Source organism: Anabas testudineus, chromosome 9 (genome assembly GCF_900324465.2).
Source record: "Anabas testudineus chromosome 9, fAnaTes1.2, whole genome shotgun sequence".
Lineage (NCBI taxonomy): Eukaryota > Metazoa > Chordata > Actinopteri > Anabantiformes > Anabantidae > Anabas > Anabas testudineus.
In genome coordinates this window covers 10,254,632-10,278,038 of record NC_046618.1, presented here as the reverse complement: position 1 = coordinate 10,278,038, position 23,407 = coordinate 10,254,632, and the positions used below count along the sequence as shown (strand labels likewise).

The 23,407-nt window shown below is 41.7% G+C and overlaps 3 protein-coding genes across 6 annotated transcripts; 1 reads left to right on the top strand and 2 right to left on the bottom strand.

Annotated features, from left to right (window-relative positions):
- Positions 1-1,538: 1,538 nt before the first annotated feature.
- wdr54 (WD repeat domain 54) lies at positions 1,539-5,566 on the bottom strand. Of its 3 annotated transcripts, none has more exons than XM_026342545.2 (10): positions 5,543-5,566; positions 4,921-5,202; positions 4,500-4,562; positions 4,206-4,272; positions 3,553-3,609; positions 3,334-3,461; positions 3,031-3,131; positions 2,551-2,713; positions 2,388-2,462; positions 1,539-2,271 (listed from the first exon to the last, which is right to left on the bottom strand). In XM_026342545.2, exons 1-10 carry the CDS (start codon positions 5,561-5,563, stop codon positions 2,140-2,142), a joined length of 1,089 nt encoding a protein of 362 aa, XP_026198330.1. In that variant the 5' UTR covers positions 5,564-5,566; the 3' UTR covers positions 1,539-2,139. The 3 variants fall into 3 exon arrangements, with proteins under 3 accessions (XP_026198330.1, XP_026198331.1, XP_026198332.1); XM_026342546.2 differs by lacking the exon at positions 5,543-5,566 and adding an exon at positions 5,286-5,531; XM_026342547.2 differs by lacking the exon at positions 5,543-5,566 and adding an exon at positions 5,320-5,531.
- Positions 5,567-9,139: 3,573 nt separating this feature from the next.
- nol6 (nucleolar protein 6 (RNA-associated)) lies at positions 9,140-22,765 on the top strand. Its single transcript, XM_026343341.1, has 26 exons — positions 9,140-9,297; positions 9,667-9,879; positions 10,009-10,125; positions 10,241-10,420; positions 10,535-10,703; positions 10,863-10,997; positions 11,102-11,265; positions 11,374-11,494; positions 11,596-11,654; positions 11,768-11,869; positions 11,965-12,080; positions 12,198-12,375; positions 12,591-12,713; positions 13,759-13,907; positions 16,742-16,817; positions 17,168-17,308; positions 17,475-17,592; positions 17,891-18,045; positions 18,225-18,388; positions 18,552-18,704; positions 18,846-18,943; positions 19,061-19,185; positions 21,224-21,313; positions 21,435-21,635; positions 22,335-22,436; positions 22,523-22,765. Exons 1-26 carry the CDS (start codon positions 9,259-9,261, stop codon positions 22,670-22,672), a joined length of 3,438 nt encoding a protein of 1,145 aa, XP_026199126.1. The 5' UTR covers positions 9,140-9,258; the 3' UTR covers positions 22,673-22,765.
- LOC113150708 (zinc finger BED domain-containing protein 1-like) lies at positions 13,914-16,731 on the bottom strand. Of its 2 annotated transcripts, none has more exons than XM_026343342.1 (2): positions 15,024-16,731; positions 13,914-14,943 (listed from the first exon to the last, which is right to left on the bottom strand). In XM_026343342.1, the coding sequence occupies exons 1-2, from the start codon at positions 16,515-16,517 to the stop codon at positions 14,395-14,397; spliced, it is 2,043 nt and encodes a 680-aa protein (XP_026199127.1). In that variant the 5' UTR covers positions 16,518-16,731; the 3' UTR covers positions 13,914-14,394. The 2 variants fall into 2 exon arrangements, with proteins under 2 accessions (XP_026199127.1, XP_026199128.1); XM_026343343.1 differs by having other exon boundaries at positions 14,826-14,912.
- Positions 22,766-23,407: the final 642 nt, after the last annotated feature.

Sequence of the window (23,407 nt, the reverse complement as noted above, 5' to 3'; positions counted from 1 at the left end):
AAAATGTGTTGCTGTTAATGCAACAAATACAAATTCAAATAGTTAAATATCTCAATAAAAAGTCGGTGCCTTAATCATTCTATGGTAACTCTTCTGAGGGGATTCAGTAGGTCCTACTCATATGGTCAGTGTTATTCTCTGTGATCTTATTAAAGTGACACATCAGATCACTGGGGGCTTACATTGAAGGTCTTACATAATCCATTTTTGTCTTGTCACTCTCATTAATAAAGGATTTTAAATTGTCTACTGGGGAATATGACTAGGAGAATGTTGCTCTGTTACTATCGTTACTTAGCAGACATGCATACACAGTCCACATAGATTCACATGCATATCTGGGAACGGTTCATGTTGAGGTCTGATCTCCCCAACATTGTGTGCTCAGCTGTGTTTAAAACCTAAGAGCTATTGACTACTGACAAGTTTTGTAGCAGTACACAGCATGAGTGGCCTGGGGCTGTGTACAGGGCCAGAGCATTGCACAGCAGTGTTGACTGAATTAAAAAGAAATAAATTATTGCTGTTCTTCTTTTTTTTTTTTTTTTTTTTTTGATGCCATATTTCTCTTATCTTCTTTTCTTCCTTTAACAAATCACTTTTTTCCATCGCTCAGTATCTCTTCTGCCTTTTTGGTGCTTTATTTCATGTATCACTTTTTACCCAAGCTTTCTCCCTCCCTCTGTACTGTTCCACATAGTTATGTAATCTCAGCGTCCGTGTCATCTGGGACCTCATATTGACAGCTTAGTCCTCCACTGTCCCTCTCCAGCCAGCGTAGTTAGCCACCCCAGCACAGGCAGCTGGGAGGCATGATACAACGTTGGCCCACTGAAAATGATTGATTCCATTAAGAATCTGCGTGTTTATGTCACACTAGTGCATGTTTAGGTTTTAAATTTGACCTGGCCATCAGCATTAACATGACTGTCAGTTGGTACCTACCAAATTTGAGTTACATAACCTGACATGTGTGTTGGTTCAAAACAGTCTTGTCAGTTGATGTTATGTGACCAATGTTGACTGCAAACCAGAAAAGACTAGAACTCTGGGATTTAATACATGCTTTGCCCTGGATTGGCAAACAGCACACACTTCCTCATTGACCTGATTCTTCTTATCTTGTCTCTGTAAGGTGGGTAGGATTACAGTGATATCTGACTGCGTAATGTGAACTTAAAAATGTATAAAAATAAAATAAATATTATGTGATCAACAAGAACAGATTTTCTATAATATGGCTGAATTGGCAGGATTTGTCCTCAATAAAGGTATTTTCAGCTTGTGAAGATTTTAAGTAATTGTTATTGTTTTAGTATGCTGCACTTGTTTTTAGTAGAGACTGTTCTGTACATTTTTTCTACTGTTATCATTATAAAACCATCTTATTACCAAATTTAAATGCTAAATGTTTGCTTTAAAAATAATTAAACAATACAGACAGCATATTTACAGTTGATAAAAAAACACAATACTACTATCAAATGTAGATGCCTTGGACTGTAAAAGAAAAGTATCCTAAAAAATAACAGAAAAAGTTAAAATGTAAGAAATTTTATTATTTTTTGTTGTAATGACAGGAGATGGTGTTTGGAAGATCATGTAATAAATTAGTCATTACAGAGAAAAATAAAATGTGTAATGTATCCATGTTGATAGCCTGTGTAGAGTGGTCTGCACAGTGTCCAAACTCAAATATTCTTCATTCCATGAACTTGTAGGAAACTCCACTCTGCCCTCTAGTGAACTACACTGTTGTAGATCAGCCCAAAAATTATTAACACACAGCCCCATCTACAGGGGCATTTGTAAAGTGTACAATTTAAACAATTCTTTCAAAGATTAATAGATTTTATTACTTTTAAAGGCTACATTCACATACACATAAACATACTTTACTAAGTATTTTATATAACCTTCAACACTTTTGCATTGTGTTCTTATATGCTAATATTTTTCTAATCTTTGTGGACATAGAGACAATGATACCAAAGCTTCTTCAGAAAATATGTTAAATATCCTTACAGAATAATAATGTGAACACTTTTATCTGGGGGTCTTTTTTTTTTTTTTCAAACATACTAATAAAAATACTAAATTTACATTCTCACACTTCAGCGCCTCAGTTAAGGTGGAATCCTACGACTGTGTGTAGCGGATGATCTCACTCAAGTCATAGCCTGTCACTGCAAAGGCATAACCGTCACCATCGCAGAACTTGGCGCCGCATATTTGCGTATCAGTCACACACTCATTGTGTAAATGGGCAATCTGAAAGGAAATGAGGAAAAGACATGAGAGTAAAAGAAAATGATGTGACATCAGAAATTGTACATTGATTATTGATTTTCTAAGAAAAGCAAATATGATGTTTTAACACTAAATACCTCCACGCTGTTGGTCTCTGGGGTCACAGTCAGGTGCCACACCCTGACTAGAGAGTCCTCAGCAGCAGACAGGAGCTAAAGCACACAAGCAGTATTTTAAAATGATAATAAAATAAAATATCAATATACTGTCAATTTGATCAGTTTAGTTTGTACATCTTACCAGGCCCGAGAAAGGAGCAATGTCTAATGAGTATATCCAGCGAGCGTGGGCACTGACTTCAGCATGCAGAATTCCCGTCACTGCCTCATAGAGACGAATCTGGCCTGTACCGTAACCTGCCACCACTGTACCTTTCCACAACTTGACAGATGAGCAGGTCATGCTGAGAGCAGTGAGGAAATAAAGGGAAAGGATAATGGACATTAGATTACAGCAAGGACAGGAAATGAATACGACAGGACAGACAGTGGAAAGGAACATGGTTAGATGTATATGATAATCTATGGAGGGGCAGAGAGATGGAGAAGAAATTAAGAGTATAGAGGAGTTGAAGGTTATTGATGATGGGGTTTTAACAATACACAGAACACTATTAGTCACGATTAGTAGGCAATTTCTAAGCAAATGTGCCACCTTACAGGAGCTCAACTTTACACCTTACACCAAAAGGATGAAACTTTAACACAATCAGCTTCTTACTCAAAGCCTGGGATTTTGTTGAGCAGCTGAAATTCCTCCCCAGATTTCCACACACACAGGTTTCCCCCATCATCTGCACTGACCAGATCAGCTATGCACTCCTGTAGTCGAGGGGAGGCAGCAACAACATGCTAGGGATTATGTGCGGTAATTCATGGAAGTATTGTCGTTCCTAGAAGTATTATATAAAGCCATCATTTATTTAGGGAGTGTTTCATTCTTGGAAATGTTAGAGGTATCCAAAAGTTCAGGTAGACAGCCCAGAGATAAAGCACACTCTGAACAGGCACACACATGCTGTACCTGGCTGCCAGAGCACTCTGACGCCACGTCAGTGATAGACTCCTTGTGCTCCTCCAGGACCTCTGACAGTGTTATATTACTACCTTTACTGGGAACATCAAAGACTAAAATTGCACCAGATGAAATGCCTAGAGAGAGGAAGAGACAACAAAACTGTGGATTCTTGCCCATGAATATACAGTATGTAGCTAGAGGAAACATATTTCAATCAGTACTTACCCACACATATATAGTTCTCCCACACTGCTGATATCCCTCGAGCAAACACGGCCTGAGCTGGGACATAATTAATTTCTGTCAATACGCTAGATTTGGTATAAAACTCTAGATTAAAACTTTTCTATCACAAATTATTGTGTGATTATGCAACTGAATTCAGTCACACATCAATATATACAAGGGAACCAGTTCTTTTGGCAGCCATACATGTCCATGCCATAACACTATCTGTCTCACATCATGAACAGTTCTTCCCCTTCTTCAAACTCTTTCCATTTTCCTGGTACAGGCTGATTTTTGACTAATCTGTCTCAAACACTTTAATATAGATAATAAAATAAAAATGGCTTTAATTCCTGCACAGTTTATCCACTATTTTCAACCAAACCCTTTAAAGCAGACGGTCAATATTAGAAGCACATCCAGATTGCTTGTGCAATGACGTGCAGAGGCACAACGCAATCAGTGTCACTGTCCAAATATATACAGACCTAAGTGCACACAATACACTCTAATAAAGTATGAAACTGTGTCTTCTGTATCTTATTGTATCATATAATACATGTAGTAGTTTCCTTTTACATGATGTTTAATGGTATTTTTAAACAATGCAGACAATATGTTTAGCTGATCCACAGTTAATATGTACACACCTGTAGGTGTTTCTGGCGTATCCAGCGCATGCCAGTAAACCATGATGGATCCATCAGATTCATACATCTAAAACAACGTGTAAATAAGAAAGGAGAAGGCAGAAAAATATGTTTTAATGATTATGTTTAGATTCACATTTTAAAAATACCCAATGGTCCACTGCAGTCTGGACTTCTGCACCACCGGACTATACAACCATAGCATTGTTAAGCAGCAATAGGTGCATTGCATGCCTCCTGCAAATCTGGTCAGTGCCAATGACCACAGAGAAGAACAGACTCAGAAAATCTCACCTGGATTCCTTTCTGAGAGGTTATCACCAGCAGATCACGAGAGGGTAAAACACAAAACGCAGCCTGGTCCAAGAAAACAAGATGGATTCATTTTTATGACACAGTCAAATATAGTTTGTGAGTTACAGATAATATAATCAAATACAAATGTGTTAAAGTTAAAATCCAACAACATATTAAATCATTTATTTCACAGTTTCTAATTGTCTTAACTGTTTGTAAGACAGTGTTTAATTTAGAAATTCAAATATCCCTATGACATATGTATTTACTTTAGATTTTGAGGGTGTTTACATCTAGACTGTAGAAGAGTTTAGCAGGAGAGTTTAGTGCACACTGCCCCCGTTTTAAGGGAACTGCTTCAGACAAGTGATGTAAAACAAACTCAAAGCTGAGAGCAGTCTTCGCCCTGCGGTCTCACCTGCATGATGAGAGATGTGCTTGTGGCGACATTTGGCTCCTTGGACTGCAGCTGACGGTGAGAGTAATTGAGGCCGTCCCAGGACGCGCTGACCATGTTGACCACATTAGCGTGGACCACCGTGAAGTAGGTGAGGCGCCGCGGGGCGATGCGCAGCACGCTCAGGTTGTTGTACAGCGCCGACGCGCTGTTTTTGATCTGGATGCTTTTCTCTTTGTGATACATCGAGCAGATTTCCCTTCTCCCCCCCCAAGATGTTGTCGACACGACAGTAGCGTCAGCCTATAAGAAATAAAATAATGTTCGCCTCAGTTAGCGTTTACATCTTGTTAGGGTAAACAAGCGGGCTCATTGAAAGCAAGTACCGTTTCAGCAGCAGGCTGCAACGCTAGTATATACCCGATATTAGCAGCAAGCTAATTAGCGAAAAGCCAACTGTAGCTTCATAACATCAACACAATGAAACATAGCTTGTTAGCACGACAGACTGCGCATTCCTCGGCTTCACATCAGATAACAACTGGCTCCGGTTCCGCTGGCGCTGTCATGACTGAGTGTTAGATATAGGCTGAGCAAGCTAACGCTAATGCACATTACTAGCTATTGTTAGCAACAAGATTACCTCCGCGTCGTCCGCAGCCATAGAGACAGCCCCGCCCCTACGTCCTACGTGTTCCTTGCGTGCTTGGTTGCTAAGCAACCGGAAAGGCAGACGATACAGAGCACGGAAACTTAAAGGTAAGATTTTAAACACACCTGAACTCCTAAATACATCTTAAGGTTGAATAGTGATATGTGTACTTATTTTGACTATGTAGAATTACTCACAGTCGAATGTCACACGTACAGTACATAGTGTGAAACAGTACATTAACTAATTAACGTTACATGACCTCACAGAGTCTTGTTTGTACCCAACACTGATAGAAGTGCCTTTTCAAGTTTGTATCAATGTGCACCATCACAAACATCTTTGGTTTTGTATTCTGTCTTTCTATTCTTTTTTAGCTGTTTAATATTACCCAACACCCACGGAGCAAAGATGTCCCGCTCTGCAGCCAAATCCCATGCAGATAAGCATAAAGGCATGCCGCCTGTCCAGGTGAGCACACCTCCAGTACAGGAGCTGGAGGCTGAAGATATCGTCCCTGGTCGCTTAACTCGGGCTCAGTGGATGGACTTGTTGATCCATGAGCATGCAGAGGAGATAGTCGGGGAGATCATGGACGAACTGCTGATGAAGGTCATGGCAGGTTGTTATGAGGTGCACATTGAAAGACAGGTAAAACTGAGAAGATGCATGTGTGTTTTATTTTGATTTCATTTCAGGTTGAACATCAGCAGTCTCATTGCTATTCACTGAGAGGACAGTAATCTTCCTTTCATCCTTTTCAACTATGTGTATGTCCATGGTGTTGTCTGTCTTTGCCCTTAAGCTAGCGCCTTTCTCTGCAAGCTGGGCCAAGAGCTATCTCACACAGACTCTACAGCAGCAACTCCTGTGTCCAGATGAAGGAGAGAGTCCAGGGGAAGCATGTAAAATAGAAGACCCAGAGCCTACACCAGCTATTTCAGATGCCTGGGCTCAAGGATGTGTGCCTGTTGTAACTACTACTCCTCTACCTCACAGCAACTTGCAACAGGTTATCTTGATAAGTATCTTCTGCAACGCTTATCTTCAAATTTCACCCAAGCTATTATCAACTGTTTTTACATATCTACAGTCTATCTATATATCTGTGTCTAACAGGAGGCACACACTGTCCAGGTCCCAGCACAAACAGAGCCTGGAGTCGATCAGGAATGTACTGCTATGGCTCAAAAAAGTAGCTCCCCAAAGCCATCTGAAAAGGGAAGAGGGTCCATGAGACCTGTCAGTAACATCAGTGATAAGGACTGTAAAGGCTTTAGTCCTCGCCCCCCACCAAAAATTGACAGAAACAAGAGGCAGACGGTTTTATTAACTCCTAAGCCGATTCCAGGCAAATTACTGCCATCCCTGTCCCGGGCACATTCTGTTTCTAGCCAAATGACTGGACCATGTCATCAGTCCAAAAGATACCAACACATACCAAAGATCGACCCTTCCTGCCTGCCTAGACAAAGTGTGTTTCCTTATTATGAGATTGTGGATGACAACTGCACAAAACCCAAGAAGCCAACTAGGCTATCTAAACTAGAATCAAAACATAACAAGCAGCAAGCTGAGTGGACAGGAGCCTCACTGAAGCCACTAACCCGCTCCAAGGATCAGCCAGCAGAGTTTCAGAGGAGAAAAGAGGCAGATGTTTTTCTGAAGAAATTGTCTCCATCTAGACATAGGAAGGAAGGGATGGTGCCGTCTGGGTCTCTGAGGCTGGACACCATGGTTTTGGCCAAGGGTGTTACTCTTCTGGATTCTGAGGCAGCTGAAATAACCCCTCTCAGGTTTAGCTCTCCTAGCCAGCCAACCAAACTGAGGCCAATACAAAGTGTTGCAGCTGTGCCTCTGTTTTCAGTTGATCAGATTACCTCAGGTCCACCACCTCAGGTCATTCTGTTTCAGTCAAAGAACTGAATTATAAAATGCAGTAATAGCACATATGTCCATTGTCTATACTGCTTATCCTGTTAAGCGTCACAAGGGGGCTGGAGACAATTCTAGCTGTCATTCGGTTAGAGGCAGGATGCACAGGTCGCCAGTCTGTCACAGAGCTGACACAGAGACAAGCACACAAGCTCATGTTCACATCTACAGGCAATTTATAGTCACAAATTAATCTAACTGCATTTCTTCAGTTGTGAGAGGATAGTACTTACAACACATGTATGGGGAAACCCACATAATACTACATGTTTATAGCTGTATTTACAGCAGGATAAGCTATATGATTATATCTTTTAATGCCAGAACACACCATATACTGTGGCTGTTGGCTAAGTTGTGAAAGATTGTGATTGAATCCATTTTCCCTCTTTGTAACTTTGCATTGTCAATACAGTGGTGACCAGTGTACACTATAGTGCTCTACATGCTTCAAACTGTTAAACAAGGATATTGTATTGTATTGATTGGATGAAAGACTCTAGTGAGAATCTTTTATTTTCAGGTCTATTTCCAGTTTCCTGTCCATCCTTTTCATGTAAGGAAACTAACTAGAAAACTATATATTTATATTGGGAAACTCCCAAAAAGTCATTTAGAACCCTTTTTTACATATGATATGTCTGTGCAAGTGTTTGTATGTACATTTGTATGTTTTGTGCCTTGATATTATTGCATTCAGCTGCTAATTTATTTCATGCATTAACCTAAAACCTAAAACTATGAAAAATATAAGAGCAATCTTGCAATATGCTGCCTTCATGATAGACAAGGTTAGTTTTTGTTTGATGAGAAGTTGATTCAAGTGATGATTTTTGAAGGCTGTAGTTTGTGATGCTGTTGAACTAAAAGGTGTTTTTATTATTTTGACCAAACAATTGATGTGGTTTGACTAAATAACAGAAATGCTCCGCTGCAGCATCACTACATCCTACACACGTTCAATAAAACCTGCTTCTTCACATCAGCTTCTGCACAAACCCTAAATTATAACCTTCATGAAGCAGTTAATAGTGCAGGAATCCTACAGACTGTATTAGTTTTAGCTTGTTCTACCTAATAAATATACAAGTGACTGTATGCACATTACATGCACACCAGTAATTATCTGCATCTGCTGTAAACATCTCCATATGTAATTATTGAAATTAAAATAGAAAAAATATATGCTGTTCTATTTCTTTTCTAAATATTATAAAAGAATGTGATGTAAGTGAATGTGTGACATTAGCATAGTTAGGACCATGCAGTCTGGATAGGTCTGGTCTTTGCAGAAATGTTTTCACCCACTCTACTCAAACTTAATCCCGTTTCAGGACCCCTCCTCTGGATAGTTATCAGACTCTGTTATGGAGCAGCGCCGTCCACCTCATCTGGTCGTGCACAGAACTTGCGGTGGTTTAAGTCTTTTGCCATTATTTTGCTCACTGTTGTGAGTGTTAAAACATTTTCTTAATATCCACATATTGATCCACTAGCCCGGAGACGCGGGTTGCAGGCCCCGTCCGTGGGAACCATTCGACGTACCATACACACTGCTAATGCAACCTACCTTGTTGAAGCCGACGTGACGCTCGAGGATCAGAGAACCAATCACCGTTCAGCTCCGTTGCTGCTGCACCAATAGGGTAACTAGTTCGGTAGCATGTTTGGCTAACCCCTTACACACGTGAGAGCAGCATGAAGGAAAAGCAGTGTTGATCAAATTTTTAAAGTATCTGAAACATCTCTTATTTTTTTAAAGAAGATCAAACATGAAAAAGAAGCTTACGGTGGCAGAGGACCCAGCAGAGGTAAGACTGGCGACATCCGTCACGACTTTAGCGGCTAACTACTGCTTAACACATGGCTCAGTTTACTCCCTGGAAACGACACTACAAGTGTTGCACGGTTTACCACTATTTATAAATTAGGTTATATTGGTAAGTTTGTGTCTAATGTACAATGTTAAATTAAAGAGAAACTGACTGTACAACAGGCACAACTCGTACTTCTGATTCAATAGTTAGCCACATAGCTCTCAGTGAGTTTTTAGTTGTTATTTAGTTATGTTTATTTTCATTGTGGCTCGATTATTCACATTTGCTACTAATATTATAACGACATTTTAATTTTTTGAATGAAACCGAGCTGCTGTCAACACATGTACTGTTATTTTACAGATGGTTCCCACCGACTCCACAAATGAGAAGCAGGATGAAGAGGCTCCCCTGAAAGCCAAAAGGAGTAAACCAGAGGGGGCTGACGGGGAGGAGGTGGTCTATCAGCCGGTGAAGCTGTCCCGGAGCGATCTGTACAGACCTCCAACTGCAGAGGAGCTCAACCAGCTGAAAGAGGCGGAGAGCTTGTTTCACTGCAGCCTGCTCAAAATGAAGGTGAGACCTCAGCCCGATGATCATGAAAAGAAGAATCGGAGTCATGTCTCAGCTTGTTACCTCATGTGAATCGTACCTGCACAAACGTTACACACCTGGTAATGTGTCTAATCTCATCACCAAAAACAGATGGAGGAGCTGCTCAAAGAGGTCGCCCTGAGAGAGCGTAGGAAACAGCAAATAGATTCCTTTATACAAACCATCACCAAGCTGCTCCAGGCTGTACCGGATTCACCAGAGGTTGAGGTATGAAGCATTTGATTGTGCGTACAGATTCACTCACATGGTGACATCATGTACTCCAAACCATGCTTTTAGTTTTTTTTTTTAACTAAAAACTAACTAATTTACCTGCGTTCAGGTAAGCGACCTGTCATGGCTGTCTGGGGCAGTTAAGATCCCTTTCCTCCTGGTGCCCAAAACATCAAAGGGAAAATTCCACATGGCGCCTCCAGCTTCTGTTGATCTGATCGGCAGCTATCCACTAGGCACCTGCATCAAACCACGCGTCATGGCGGACCTGGCTGTCACCATCCCAGCTGTAAGTTACTGTCCCCCTTTTTTACTTAAATACATCACTTGAAGCCTTGATCGCATTGGGCAGATCATAAGAGAGACACTGATGTCTCCTGACTGCTTGTCTTTCTGTTTATAGGACATTCTCCACCCAAAGGACGTCATAAACCAGAGGTACCCAAGGAAGAGGGCTCTATACCTGGCAGGCCTGGCCCAGTATCTCACATCGTCCTCAGACATTGGGACCATGCGTTACTCCTGTCTGCATGGAAATCGACTCAGACCTGTTCTTCTGCTGACCCCTCCAGGTATTAAACGTTCGATTTGCAGCGCACTGTAAGAGCACTTTAGTTTTTGATATCTGCATTTTACCAGCAACTTGTTTTCTTTGCATAGGTTAAAACGTTTTTATATCAGGTTATGATTATGAAACGAGATCTGTTGCATTGTTCCATCTGTTCCATCAGGGAAAGACTCTTCTAGCTTTACCGTGCGGGTTCATGCCTGTCCACCTCCTGGCTTCTTCAAGCCCAGCCGCTTCCATCCCCAAAGGAACAATATACGGACAGAGTGGTACACTGGATTACAGACCTCCCAGTCTGGTAAGACTGATAATTTATACAACAAATTAACCAAATGCAATCCACCCCAGTTACCGTATTACTTTCAGTCTGTTTCTAACTAATTTTGTTTCTTGTTCTTATAGAGAGCAGCGAACCTCCAACTCCACATTACAATAGCTCTGTTTTGGGGGATTTACTACCCCGAGCTCACCTCCAGTTTCTTTCTGCTGTGAGCTCCCAGTGCTCAGCTTTTGCTGATGGAGTGGCTTTGCTCAAAGTCTGGCTTCGTCAAAGAGAGCTTGACCAGGTAGGGGGGCTTGTACTAGCTGTCTTAATTGTTGCACTAAGCTTGTTTCCTTCATTTTACAATGTTTCTCTCACCTCACCTCTGTATTGCTCTCCTGATGTCTTGCAGGGCGCTGGTTGTTTTAATGGCTTCTTGGCTTCAATGCTGTTGGCTTATCTGCTAACCACTCACAGAATCAGTAACACCATGACGGCCTATCAGCTGCTTCGAAACAGCTTGAACTTCCTGGGTAAGAAATTTTAAAGTAAAGCATAAAATGATAAACTGTAGTTTTACTTATGATTGTTTTTGATATTATGTAACTTACCTACCACTTGTTCTAACTTTCAGCATCTACAGACCTGACAGTGAATGGGATTAGTCTAGCCAAAGATCCAGACTCTACAGCTGTGAGTGTACTACTGTACACATTTTAAACTATAGGCCTGTACGTGTAGTTTCTTCACACTTTCATTTACTTTAACTAATCATCATTTCTCATCTTACTTTTTTTCCTCTGAAGCCATCTCTTGCAGAGTTCCACAGTGCGTTTCAGGTCGTGTTTGTTGACCCGTCGGGACATCTCAACATGTGTGCTGACATGACCGCTTGTACCTACAAACAGGTAACTGCTGTCACAACAAATGAGAATATACAACAAGATCAGTTTTTACTGGTGAGTTTAAGCATGCTTTGACCATTTTCAAATTGGTTTTCCAGCTGCAGCATGAGGCGTCTGTGTCAATACAGTTCTGGGACAATCCTACAGTAGATGGGTTTCATGCCCTCCTCATGACCCCTAAACCCATGATAAGGACAAGCGACCACGTATTCCAGTATGGCCCCATTCGTCTAATGCAACAAAACTGATTCGATCCACAACATCTTGTGTAATACATAACTAGCTAAAGATGGTTCAGCTTTCAGTCTTCATTCTGTCATCTCCCTCTCAGGTTATGTGATCTGGTCAAGCTCCAGTTCAGCTGTAAGAAACTGAATCTCCTCAGTGAGCTGATGGACCACAGTGGAAACTATGTCCAGACCGTGCTCCCTTTTATTCTGTCACTGCTTCAACAAGGACTGGGCCAAAGGATTTGCCTCCTCACCCATTCACTCTCTCCCGACCCTGAGGTGAGAAACCTCTACATTCAGTAGTTGTAGTCTGGGTTACTGCATTGGCAGAGCGTGCATTTATTTCATAACTTGCTAGGCGACTATTAACACTGTCCTCATTAAATCAAAATTACTACATATATAGAGTTAAATTTTTGATTCAACACTTACCTGCATTAATCTGAATGTTTATTTTATTGAATTTGTTTAACTTTTTTTGTATTCCACCACAGTGGTCTGTGGAGAGCGAAGCCCCAAAATACAAAGCTCAGCCTCCTCTCTCTTTCGGCCTTCTCTTAAGGCCGGAGTTGGCAGCCTCTGTCCTGGAAAGAGGCCCCCCTGCAGACAGCCCAAAGGTAATGTCACCTGTCGCTCTCTTCTGTGTGTGTGCATGTGCAGGCATGCACAGTGTTCAGTTAGTATTTTTCTTATTGAGGTACAAGGTCACTTTACTGTAGGCCTGGGGTCGGCCATCTTTAACACCCAAAGAGCCATTTGGACCCGGTCTTCACGGAAAAGAAAACACTGGGAGCCGCAAATACTTTTTGACATCTAAAGTGAAGATAACACTGCATATATTGTTACTGATATTTTACCTTTACGCTTTGTATAAACAACTATAGTGTTTTGCTTATAAATCCATGAAGTGCTACAGAGAAAATTACATTTTAATATGCAATGAACACATTTTGAACTAAAAAAACAAAAAAAACAAACGTGCAGAGTTGAAAGTCTCTTTCAAATGAATGAAAAAGCAGAACTTAAATTATCCATGTAGCAAACAAAAAATGCCGTGAGCCGTCATCCTTATATCGCCTTTGGGCTTTCGGAGTGTATAGCAGAGCCTTGACCTGAATTAAAAAAATAAATTGGAAAAAAAGCACTATGTCACTAAACAATGAAAAATAAATATTTCTTTTACCTGGTTAATGGGACTTGTTCTCCTGAACCTCTGCGCATAGCATCTGCAAATCGGAGCTGTACGAAGTCACTTTCATCTTTACGCAGGACAGTAAGCTGTCGTCTGTGAGCGGTGTTTGTTTTTAACAGAGTTCATGATGGAGAATAGCTGCTCACATATTTATGTGGATCCGAAGATCGACAGGACTCCAAATGCATATTTCTTCATGTTTATGTAGGTGTCGGGGATGAATTCCATCTTTCAAAACTTCTATAAGGATAAAAGAGCCGCAAGCGACTCTGGAGCCGCGGGCTGCCGACCCCTGCTCTAGGCAAATGCAATATCAGCTGTGCTACAATGTGGGAAGACATTTGCTTTCAAATCCAGCGTAACTTTGCAATAAACTTGCCCTGTAAAATTTGTGTTGGTAAACTATTTTTTTAAGTAATGCTTTTGTATTTTTGTATATAATAATCTAACCATATGTATGTGTCAACTAGGCAGCAGAGTTTCGCCAGCTGTGGGGCTTTCGCTCCGAGCTGCGTCGCTTCCAAGATGGAGCCATCACTGAGGCTGTGCTGTGGGATGGCAAAAGCACGTGCCAAAAACGACTGGTCCCTAGACAGATCATCACACACCTGCTGCAGCTGTAAGTATTTCATTGTACACGAACATTGCAAACACAACAAACATCACATTAATAGGGGTAAACAGTAGTTCTTTAGGTTAGTGTGTTTCTAGCTGTGTTGATTAAACATATTCAGTATGCTGTCGTGTTTTCATTATTTTTTCGGAAGCTTTTATCCTGATTTATAAACTACTTAAAAGACATATAGTCTGTCATATTTCATATGTTTGTACCTGTGCTAAGGTAAATGAGGCACATGAAAGACTGCAGCTTTGATGTCTCCACTAGAGATGTGGCTATACGCCTGCTGTGTGACGTTGAACGCCAAGAATCTCTAGTCATGTATTCGCACTGCTGATGTGATGAACACTGTTGAAGCAAGATATGTCAGCCATCCAGTAAAGTACCTAACGCACACCCACTGCCTACTGCATTGCTCTTGCTTGTTACTAACTTGCTAATGTTTGTCTATGAAGTTGGTGTACGTTAGCATGTTGGGTCAAGCAAATTACGTATTTCTGTTTACAAAGATCATCATGTCGACATGCTCTGGGCTCAGTCTTGTACGCATGATTGCAAATGCTTGCCCAGCCTCAGACAATAGAGATGGCAATGATAGCCCAGGTATACATAAATAATGTCTTGCCAGAGTGGCCAGTTTAGGGAATCTTGGTCCATTTACCCTCCACCAATCCAGAGGATTTATGTCCAATGAGGGAGCAATGTCTCTCAAGTAGTAATCTACCTGAGCCTCTGAGTCTGTGGCATAGGAGGAACTGTAGTTGTCACCGAGGAGCAACATCATGGTGTTTTTGGTGTCGCTTCTCAATTGTGAGGGTACAGCCACATGGCTAATATCAGGTGTAACCAGGGTCTCCTGCTGTTCATCCTTTGTGTCCACAGTAGTAGTTATCACATCTAATTTTGAAACCAGTTCATGCAGTTTAACCTTTGCAGCGAGTCTCCCTGTGGGGGTCAAAAAGCTGAGATGCTTGTGACGCGGGTCCAGCATAGAAGCAATTAGAGCTGGTTTAGAAGCAAGGTCATTAGAATCAACCTGTATAGTAAAACAGTGAAATGAATAAGAGTAATTAAGAGTTGTATAAACAGTAGTACATGCCAATAGTATATGCCTACCTCCATGTGATTTCTAAGAGACTTCTGAACTTTTAGCTTGAACTCAGAGACTTGTTCAACATCATTCTCCTTTGGTACTAGGTGAGTCTGAATGAGGCTGAATGTGATTGGATAGATGTTTGAAATGGACACCTCTGTTTCAGCAGATATGACCGTTGTTGCCCATTTCAGTGTTGCCAGTACTGGTGTGAAATTCTCAATTATTTGCCAGCAGTCATCTTCGATCTCAAGGGTCTGGGCTTCCTGTCTGTTGGTTATTGTGCGATCAGAGAGCACAGCTTTAATTGCCCACCGTTGCTCAAGCAAGCGTTCAAACATGTCACAGATGGTGTCCCATCTAGCCTTACTTGACTGGATCAGTTTATGTTGCGGCAGGCACATCTGAACTTGCTTCTGCTCCAAGGCCTCACTTGCCAGCAAGTTGTGACTAAAGTGCTTTACTAGTTTCCCTGCAGCAACAATGATGCGGATTAGATCCTCACTCAGCCCATCACTGACTGCTAGCTGCAACGTGGTGGCAAAGCAAGCGGCATAGTCCCAGGTGATACGTGCGCACATATGGGCTGACAAGTGACCCTGCATGTCGTTGTGAACACATGCAGTAACTTTCCCAACAATCCCCCAGGTCTGCACAGTATTGAGAAGCCTCTCTGTGACAGTGTCCGTAGCAGTGTGGCTGTCTGACGGCAGCTTGTGTGTCTGCAGCACGGCCGACCTCCCCTGCCAGTCATCCGTTATGAATGAACAGGAAACTGTAATGTACCTCTGAAATGGGAGGGCTGTCCAAAAGTCGGCAGTGAGGGCCACTTTTTCCACTCTGCCCAGATGTAATAAAAGCTCCTCCACCTTCTCGTGGAAATGACTTTCTATTAGTCGCGTGACATCGCTAACAGATGGCATTTTATAATTATGCACAGTGTATGCAAGTAACTCACGAAAGCCATCCCCATTAACTACGCTGATGGGAAGCAGGTCCTTCTCTATCATCCTGGAGATAAGTTCAGTGACCTCCGCATGTGTTGCCACAGACACACCATCATTAGGCATAGTGTCAGGGTGCTTGTTCTTGATGTGGTACATCATGCTGGTGGTGCTGCTCCTGTATTTCAGCTTTGTGTCGCACATAGTGCAATGAACCTCGTCGTCCACTTTGATGAAAATGTCCCAAACAGAGCTCCGCTTTAGGCGCTTCCTCTCCCCGTATTCACGCTCGGGGGGGTTGGTAGTCATGTTTATGTTGGGTGACATGACGGCGACCTGCGTGACGTCCGAGGTGCTCTCCTCCTCCGTGCACTGCACGGTGCAAATCACCGGCTTCTCGTCTTCGTCTAGCGGTGTCGTGGACGGATGGTGCCTGCTCATGTGGTTCATCATGGAGCTGGTGGCTCCGCCGCAGTACTTCAGTGTGGCGTCACATTTCATGCAGCGGACGAAGTTGCCCACTTGCTCAAAGCAGTCCCACACAGAGCTCCGTCTCCTCCCTGTGCGCTTCATAATTTCCTCAGCTAATGCTAATGCTAATGTCAGGTGCTAATGCGACATTAGCATGCTAACTAATATTGGTGCGTCTGTGGGGTAATGATGAGCTGTTTCACTTCGGCAAATGCACGGAGAGAATATGACAATGATAGCTTCGTGTAACAGAACATGAGGCTATCATGTGGCTATTTTGGAAAACAAAGTAGAAACTAAAGAAATATTTATTGTCCGCCCGCCAGACATGCTGCTCTCCCCGACTCCTGTGTACGGTATGTGGCGGCGATGGTTGATGACGTCATCCAGATAGGAAATGAGGTAGTATGAAACAATTGTTTATTTATTAACTGAAAGTTCTTCATTGTTTATTAAATGTAAATGTTTCTCATGAATAATAACGTTGGATAGCAGTCAAATGCGAGATGTTGGGATTAATTGGAAAAAAGTAAATAAACATTAATTTATGTTTGTCTTAATTTCTTTTACTTTTGTTGTTTTGTATTCCTTCTGAAATTGACTTTTAAATTGTGGTGTAATTAATTTAAAACCACGTTGTTTAACAAAAAAATTATGCAACTAAAAGATTTTGCCCATGTTTCTTTTTCATCCCACAATGCATACACTACAATGTACAGGTACACGTGTTAAATGTACATTTTGCGCCATAGGTGCCGAGTACTGGAGAGGAGGAGAGTTTACTGGTTGTTCAGTCTTATGATGACCTGAGTAGAAAACTGTGGAGGCTGGAGGGTCTGCCTCTCTCCATCACATCAGTGCAAGGAGCCCACCCTGCTCTCAGATATACACAGGTAAACGTTTTGTTCTTACGAGGAGGTATTACTAAAGGTTAAATAATTTTACTGTAATTCTAAGCATTACCGCTGTGCAATTAAATGTGCTTTTGTTAGGTTAGGTTATTGGTAATTGGTTGTGTGTATGTATGTTTTATTGTTGTTGTTGATTTTTGCATTGCAGGTCTTCCCCCCTCAGCCACTGAAGCTGGACTACTCCTTCTTTGACAGAGAAAAGACTCAGAGATCATTGGTGCCAAAGGACGGCAAACCATGCCCTGCTTATATCACCCCTATCACAGGTTAGTGCTTCATCACCAGCAACAAATGAAGAAGTTGTTTCGTGTAGCTGTAAATGTGGAAAACTCCTTTTAGACTCAAGAAAGAGAGAGAAAGAGTGTACTGTGCATGACTTTTCACTCACACTGAAAAAGATCGTCACTCGATTTCTCTTTTGCTGGAGAAGCTGAATGTCTGACGATAGGTAACATTAGACAAGAACTGAGTTATTAAATTATTATGAAATAGGGAAAAAACAGCTTCTTCATCCTAGACATGTAGCTCTACAAAGTCATCCACCATTATGCCATGTTCATGTAGTGATCTGCCACATGGAGGGGAGTGGAAAGTGGCCTCACGATCGCCTTGCTATCCGACATATCCGAACTGCCTTCCACATCAAACTGGGAGAGTTGCTGAAGAAACATCATAATTACACATGCAGGCCGAGCCCCACACACCTGGATGTTTGGAAGGTATTTTGAGCTCATGTACATGTCACACACTTGCCAATAAACTTGACTGTGATGAAGTAATCTAATTATAAGTCTGTGTTATATCCAGGTGAGTTGCACAGTTTTTTTTTTTTTTTTCTCAGAGCAGTTCACAGTATTTCGTTTCGATTTAAACAGTTTAATCATCCCTATCTGTGTAGGATGGCTTGGTGTTCCGCATCCAGGTGGCGTACCATCGGGAGCCTCAGGTGCTGAGGGAGAGTGTAAATGCCGAAGGCCTGCTGGTTGTAAGGGATAATGAGGAGGCTCAAGCTCTGGAGATGGCTACAATCCACAAGCCTCTCCTCACCAGCACTTTACATGGGTAAAGTTAAATCACTCAGCGTCTCTGTTTTTGTGTGAAACCATTAAGTTTTGTTTGTAGTGTAATGCTTTTTTGCTTTCTTCAGCATTGTTTTACTCGTTTTCCTTTCTGCCACTGTATTTTTTATTTTTTTGTCTAATGAACTTCATCCTGTTGTTGGTAGGCTCCAGCAGCAGCACCCGTGTTTTGGGGCAGTGTGTCGCCTGGCCAAGCGCTGGCTGGGGGCTCAACTCTTCAGTGAAGACATTACAGAGGACACAGCAGACTTGCTGGTGGCATCACTCTTTTTGCAGCCTGCACCCTTCACTCCCCCTGGGTAATAAAGAGTTCTGCTTTTTAGGAATCTGTCCACCTCACCTGTCTCAGTCAAACTGTTTTTTGTTTTTTTATTTTAGTTTTGTCACTTCCTTTTGTTCGTTCAGTAGGTCATGTGAGAAAAAGTCTCTGTGTTCCTCAGTTCTCCTCAGGTGGGCTTCCTTCGTTTCCTTCACCTTCTCTCCTCCTTTGACTGGAGGAACAACCCGCTGATCGTAAACCTCAACAACCACCTCACAGGCAAGCACTCTCACACGCACACACACAAACAAACCCTACATACTTTGACATCCTGCTTGTACGCATCGCTGTTTCACTGCCTAATTTTATTGTTGTTCACCTTTCTGTCACGTGCAGCGGCCGACTACACAGAAATCAAGAATGACTTCATGGCCTCCAGAGAGTCTCTGCCCGTCATGTTTATAGCTACGCCTAAAGACAAGAAACTGTCAATGTGGACCAAACGAGCACCTTGTGTACAGGTCAGCGAACAAAAAAAAAAACAAGCACACCACTCTCATAACACATTTAATAGATTGATCTCAATACTGAATTAAAAAAAACTTTAAATATTACAGACAATAAACAAAAAAGGAAATAAGTAATAAAATTTAATACTTGAACTACGTCATGTAGTAGCTGAGTAGGACGTTTTACAGCATTTTTCTTTTAGACTAGAACAGAGAGAGTCACAAGCACCGATGTAGAAAAGAGTTGCATGTTCTTGGCAAAGAGCAGTCGCATAGTTTTCCAATCCTAGAGCCTTTCCTTAGTGCGCACTGGTCTCCTGGATCACACTGAAAAGATATGAAGCACTTACCGGTCATATTCGAACAGTAAACGGTTTTTAGAAAGCTTGTTAACGTATTACTCCGAACAGATCGATTATATCAATTAGAAGTTGAGGTCATTTTCAAAGAGACAGAGTTTGTGGGAGACATACCACAGGCAGAAAGCCATGCTTTTTTCTCAGAGCTGGAAATTGATTATTCTGTAGCCTTTCCAAAACCTCATGTAAGTCATTGATCTGAAAATGCAGAAATTGTATGTATTACTCTAACAAGCGTCAAAATCAACATCAACTGCAGTTTTTTGGAGGCCGATAGGAGAAGCTCACCAGTTGCTTTTCATTGCTGTCCTCTGTCGTAATGAAATAAGGTAGATACTTTGTTTTGTATTCCTCTGTCTGCATGTGAGCGGAGATATAAGAGAGTCCAGCAGAAAACAGTAGTGTACAGATAAGGTACACACAACAGCCCATGGTGCACCGCTGACCCAGATACGTTTCCTGCACTCCCCCTACAAGCCCTACTTTAACACTGAACCTCTCCCAGCACATGTCTTTGTAATGATGGCGGAGAGCAGGAAGTTTGTGCTCTGTGACATCCTGACAGGGACGTCATCTTGGGGTTTATTCACTATGTCTAATCCCAGCCATCTCCTTCGATTTCCACGTGACTTTATCTGGCTGCTCAGGTGACATGTACTGTATGTTTATTGTTTAACTCTTGTCTAACGTGTTCACCTACGCAGATTAGATTCCTGAAGCCGAAATTGTGCTTGCATGTAGATGTAGACAAGCGTGTGAATGATGGTTCAGGTTGTTGTTAGTCGTAATCTCAGTACATATAAATGTCCACTAGGGAGCAGATTGTGACGGAGTGAATGAGAATAGAGTTGCTTTATGAAGAGACAAGATGCTTCTTATCATCAAAATACCAGCATGACCATGGCCACAGAAATGTTAATTAGTTCACATTACACAAGGGGTTTCAAGTGAGTTTAATTGAAAGTATATTATCTTGATGAATTGGTTATAATCTGGTCCATCTGTCAAACGACAGTGGCAGAACAAAAACGCTGTTGTACTTTGAGGGGGAGTAGCCATCATTAGGTTAAAACGCTTAAACGTATGGGTTTGTGGAGAACCATTCGCTAAAAAGAGGGTCATTGTCACTATTCAGTCATCTTTAACTCATTCTTGACCGAAGCTTGAGGGTGCTGATTTTACACTTTGCATCAAAAATAAATCTAGGTGTTTCCACTATTTTGCTGTTATCGTGCTTGTTACATAATTGAATGCCATGGAAACCGAGATCCCAAATAAGACACAGAGATTAACACACGCAGTGTGCTTTCCAGCATTCAGTTTAGCCCAGAAGACATTACCTAACACCACCTGTGTTTGATTCCAGTCGTTTATCTATGTGACCCTTTGCACTAATGCAGAAAAAACATAAGGGCGTGCTTTTATCAGACTGGTTAAAACAAATACGTTAGGCGGCTCCTTGTATTACTCGTTGTATTACAATTGCTGGATATGGCGCTTTCTAATGTTATTCTCATTGTTATTGCCTTTTCGTGTCTGCAATTGTTAGTCATATTTTATGAGTGCTGGGAAATTGCGTTCTACTGTCATTTAGCAGCTGTGCAGCCACAAGGTCTCAATGTTATGACGTGAGAATATTTTTTATTGAAATACTTGAGAATGCCCAAAGCAACTTTTGGTCGTGTGTTTAGATGCTGCAGCGTGTGGTGGTGGTGGCTGCAGAGAGTCTGAAGGTCGTGGAGCGCCAGCTGATGGACGGCACTCAGATGCAGGATGTCAGGGTTTGTAAAAAGCACACACTCCTGTTTGCACAGCTCTCCATCACTTCAGAAATTCTCCATTGACTGTACAAACTGTGATGCAATATTTGAGCACTGTGATTCATTCATGTGTGTTTATCAGGTGGCCATGCGTCCTCCTCTGGATGCCTACGATGTGTTGATTCACCTGAACCCCAAGCAGGTTCCTCTGCTCAGTCAGGCAGTAGACCCTCCCACTGTCACCTTCAGCAGAGGTGTCGTGACAAGTGGCCTGGCCCAGTCTGGAGGAGCCCTGCCTGTCATCGACTACAACCCCGTGTCTCTCTACCTGACAGAGCTCAGAGTGAGTATAATTAGTCAGGAATACATTTCATGTTAAAAGGAAGGTGTGGCGTTAATAACAACTTCTCAACACAGGACGTGGGGAAAGCTGCGTGGCAGGATTTACGCATGCAAGTTACAAGCAGGCAGCTCAGGACAGAGGAATAATCTATTTGACGTTCAATAGCTTCCTGGCATTAAAAGGAAATTGCATAGAAAAGATATGCCCACTGAAACTAGGCTGCACTTGCATTGTTCACAAAGCGCCAACATCTAGGCCACCTCTCTATTGTAGCTTTTCGAGAAACAATGATGACATTCCTGTTAACTTTACTGTTTCAACACTGGGCTTTATATTGTCTGTGTTCCTCATCCTCTCCATACATTCTTGTGCGCATGACTCATGTTTAATGGGGTCTTAATGACCTTGGCAGGAACATAAAGTATAACTTCTCTTTGTGTTCCCTTCTTCTCTTTCTGTCTGTGTCACGCTTCCTGTCCGTTTTTTTCCTCCATCTCCCCATGCAATACCAATACATTATGTGCACTGTGTGAACAAGTCTGTGCCATTAGTGATGCTCCAAAGCTCAGTCCAAGAGCTGCTCACTAAGTAGTTGTGGGTAAAGTGCCTATTTGATTATGTTATTTGATGTTCTCCTTGATATTCAATAAACATTGTAATAAATAACTGAATGCATTGCATATGTTCATTTATTTTCAGGAGGCATTTGGAGACCTGGCTCTCTTCTTCTGTGATCCTTATGGTGGAACAGTGATTGCAGTTTTATGGAAACCAAAGGCCTTCATCCCAGCGCCTTTTAAGGTAAAGTCTAATCCACTTGTACTTTATCTTAAATCATTGCTAACCTTCGAACCTTAATATTAAACCTTTCTTATCACGCATCGCAGACGTCGCAGGTATCTGCTCGAAGAGTGGAGGTGAGGGGGGAAGAAGTAAACACCGTTCCCAATGTCGAAGCAATACTGGAGGACTTCCAAGTCATGGGACAGGGCTTGGTCAAATCGATCGAGGCCAGAACTGAAAAATGGTCATTTTAGACTACACAGTTTTTCACACACCACTTTCCACAGATCTGTTCCTTCAAGTATTTGTAACTGTCTCATGACTAATAAATGACTTTTTGATTTGTATTTGATGATTTTCTTTCCTCCAGGTCATGTGTCTCTGATAATGATGCATGTTTACAAAGTTGAAGTTGACATGAGAAAATGAGCATTTGTTATGTGGTTAATTGCTTATTGTTTGTCAAACATATAAAGATTAGCTGATCTCTTTAGCATTGGATTGTTGGTTGGATGAAGCAAATCACAGCTAAAGCATCATTTATCCTCTGCTACATTTGTTGTATTACTCAATTAAAAAAAAACAAGTAAACAAGTAAATTAGGTTACTGAGGAAGGAAACAGTTGCATCTTTGAGCATGTTTGTCCACATATCTTGAAACTGGTAATTCAACAGGAAGAACTGCACTTTATCGCTCTGATCGATGTAGAGATCTGATGTGTGGAATGTTTCATGTATGATGTTTTTCAAATCTTCACCTGCCCTTTGGTTTCAGTTAAACTGAAAGTACTGGAAGGTGATGTGCAAGCAGAGACTTGCCCGTTAACTACACTTGTCAGTCTCAGGCTTGTTGATTCTTAGAAAACTGACATAAACTGGGATTGTCTAACTGATTGCCATTTCTAGAAAATCAGTCAGTGCTGCTTACAGTCACCTGTAGGCATTGGTCCAATTACAAGAAGCCTAGACAAGGGATTAAGACTTATCCT

Excerpts from the sequence above, each read along its gene's own strand:
- wdr54 (XM_026342545.2), bottom strand. The coding sequence starts at position 5,563 with ATGGCTGCGGACGACGCGGAG. Across the intron at positions 3,610-4,205 it reads TACGCCAGAAACACCTACAG|CTCAGGCCGTGTTTGCTCGA; the intron begins GTGTGTACATAT and ends ATTATGTCCCAG. Across the intron at positions 3,132-3,333 it reads CAGAGTGCTCTGGCAGCCAG|GAGTGCATAGCTGATCTGGT; the intron begins GTACAGCATGTG and ends CCTCGACTACAG.
- nol6 (XM_026343341.1), top strand. The coding sequence starts at position 9,259 with ATGAAAAAGAAGCTTACGGTGGCAGAGGACCCAGCAGAG. Across the intron at positions 11,495-11,595 it reads AAACAGCTTGAACTTCCTGG|CATCTACAGACCTGACAGTG; the intron begins GTAAGAAATTTT and ends TCTAACTTTCAG. Across the intron at positions 13,908-16,741 it reads ATCACACACCTGCTGCAGCT|ACATGCTGCTCTCCCCGACT; the intron begins GTAAGTATTTCA and ends TCCGCCCGCCAG.
- LOC113150708 (XM_026343342.1), bottom strand. The coding sequence starts at position 16,517 with ATGAAGCGCACAGGGAGGAGACGGAGCTCTGTGTGGGACTGCTTTGAG. Across the intron at positions 14,944-15,023 it reads CTCTTAGAAATCACATGGAG|GTTGATTCTAATGACCTTGC; the intron begins GTAGGCATATAC and ends TTTACTATACAG.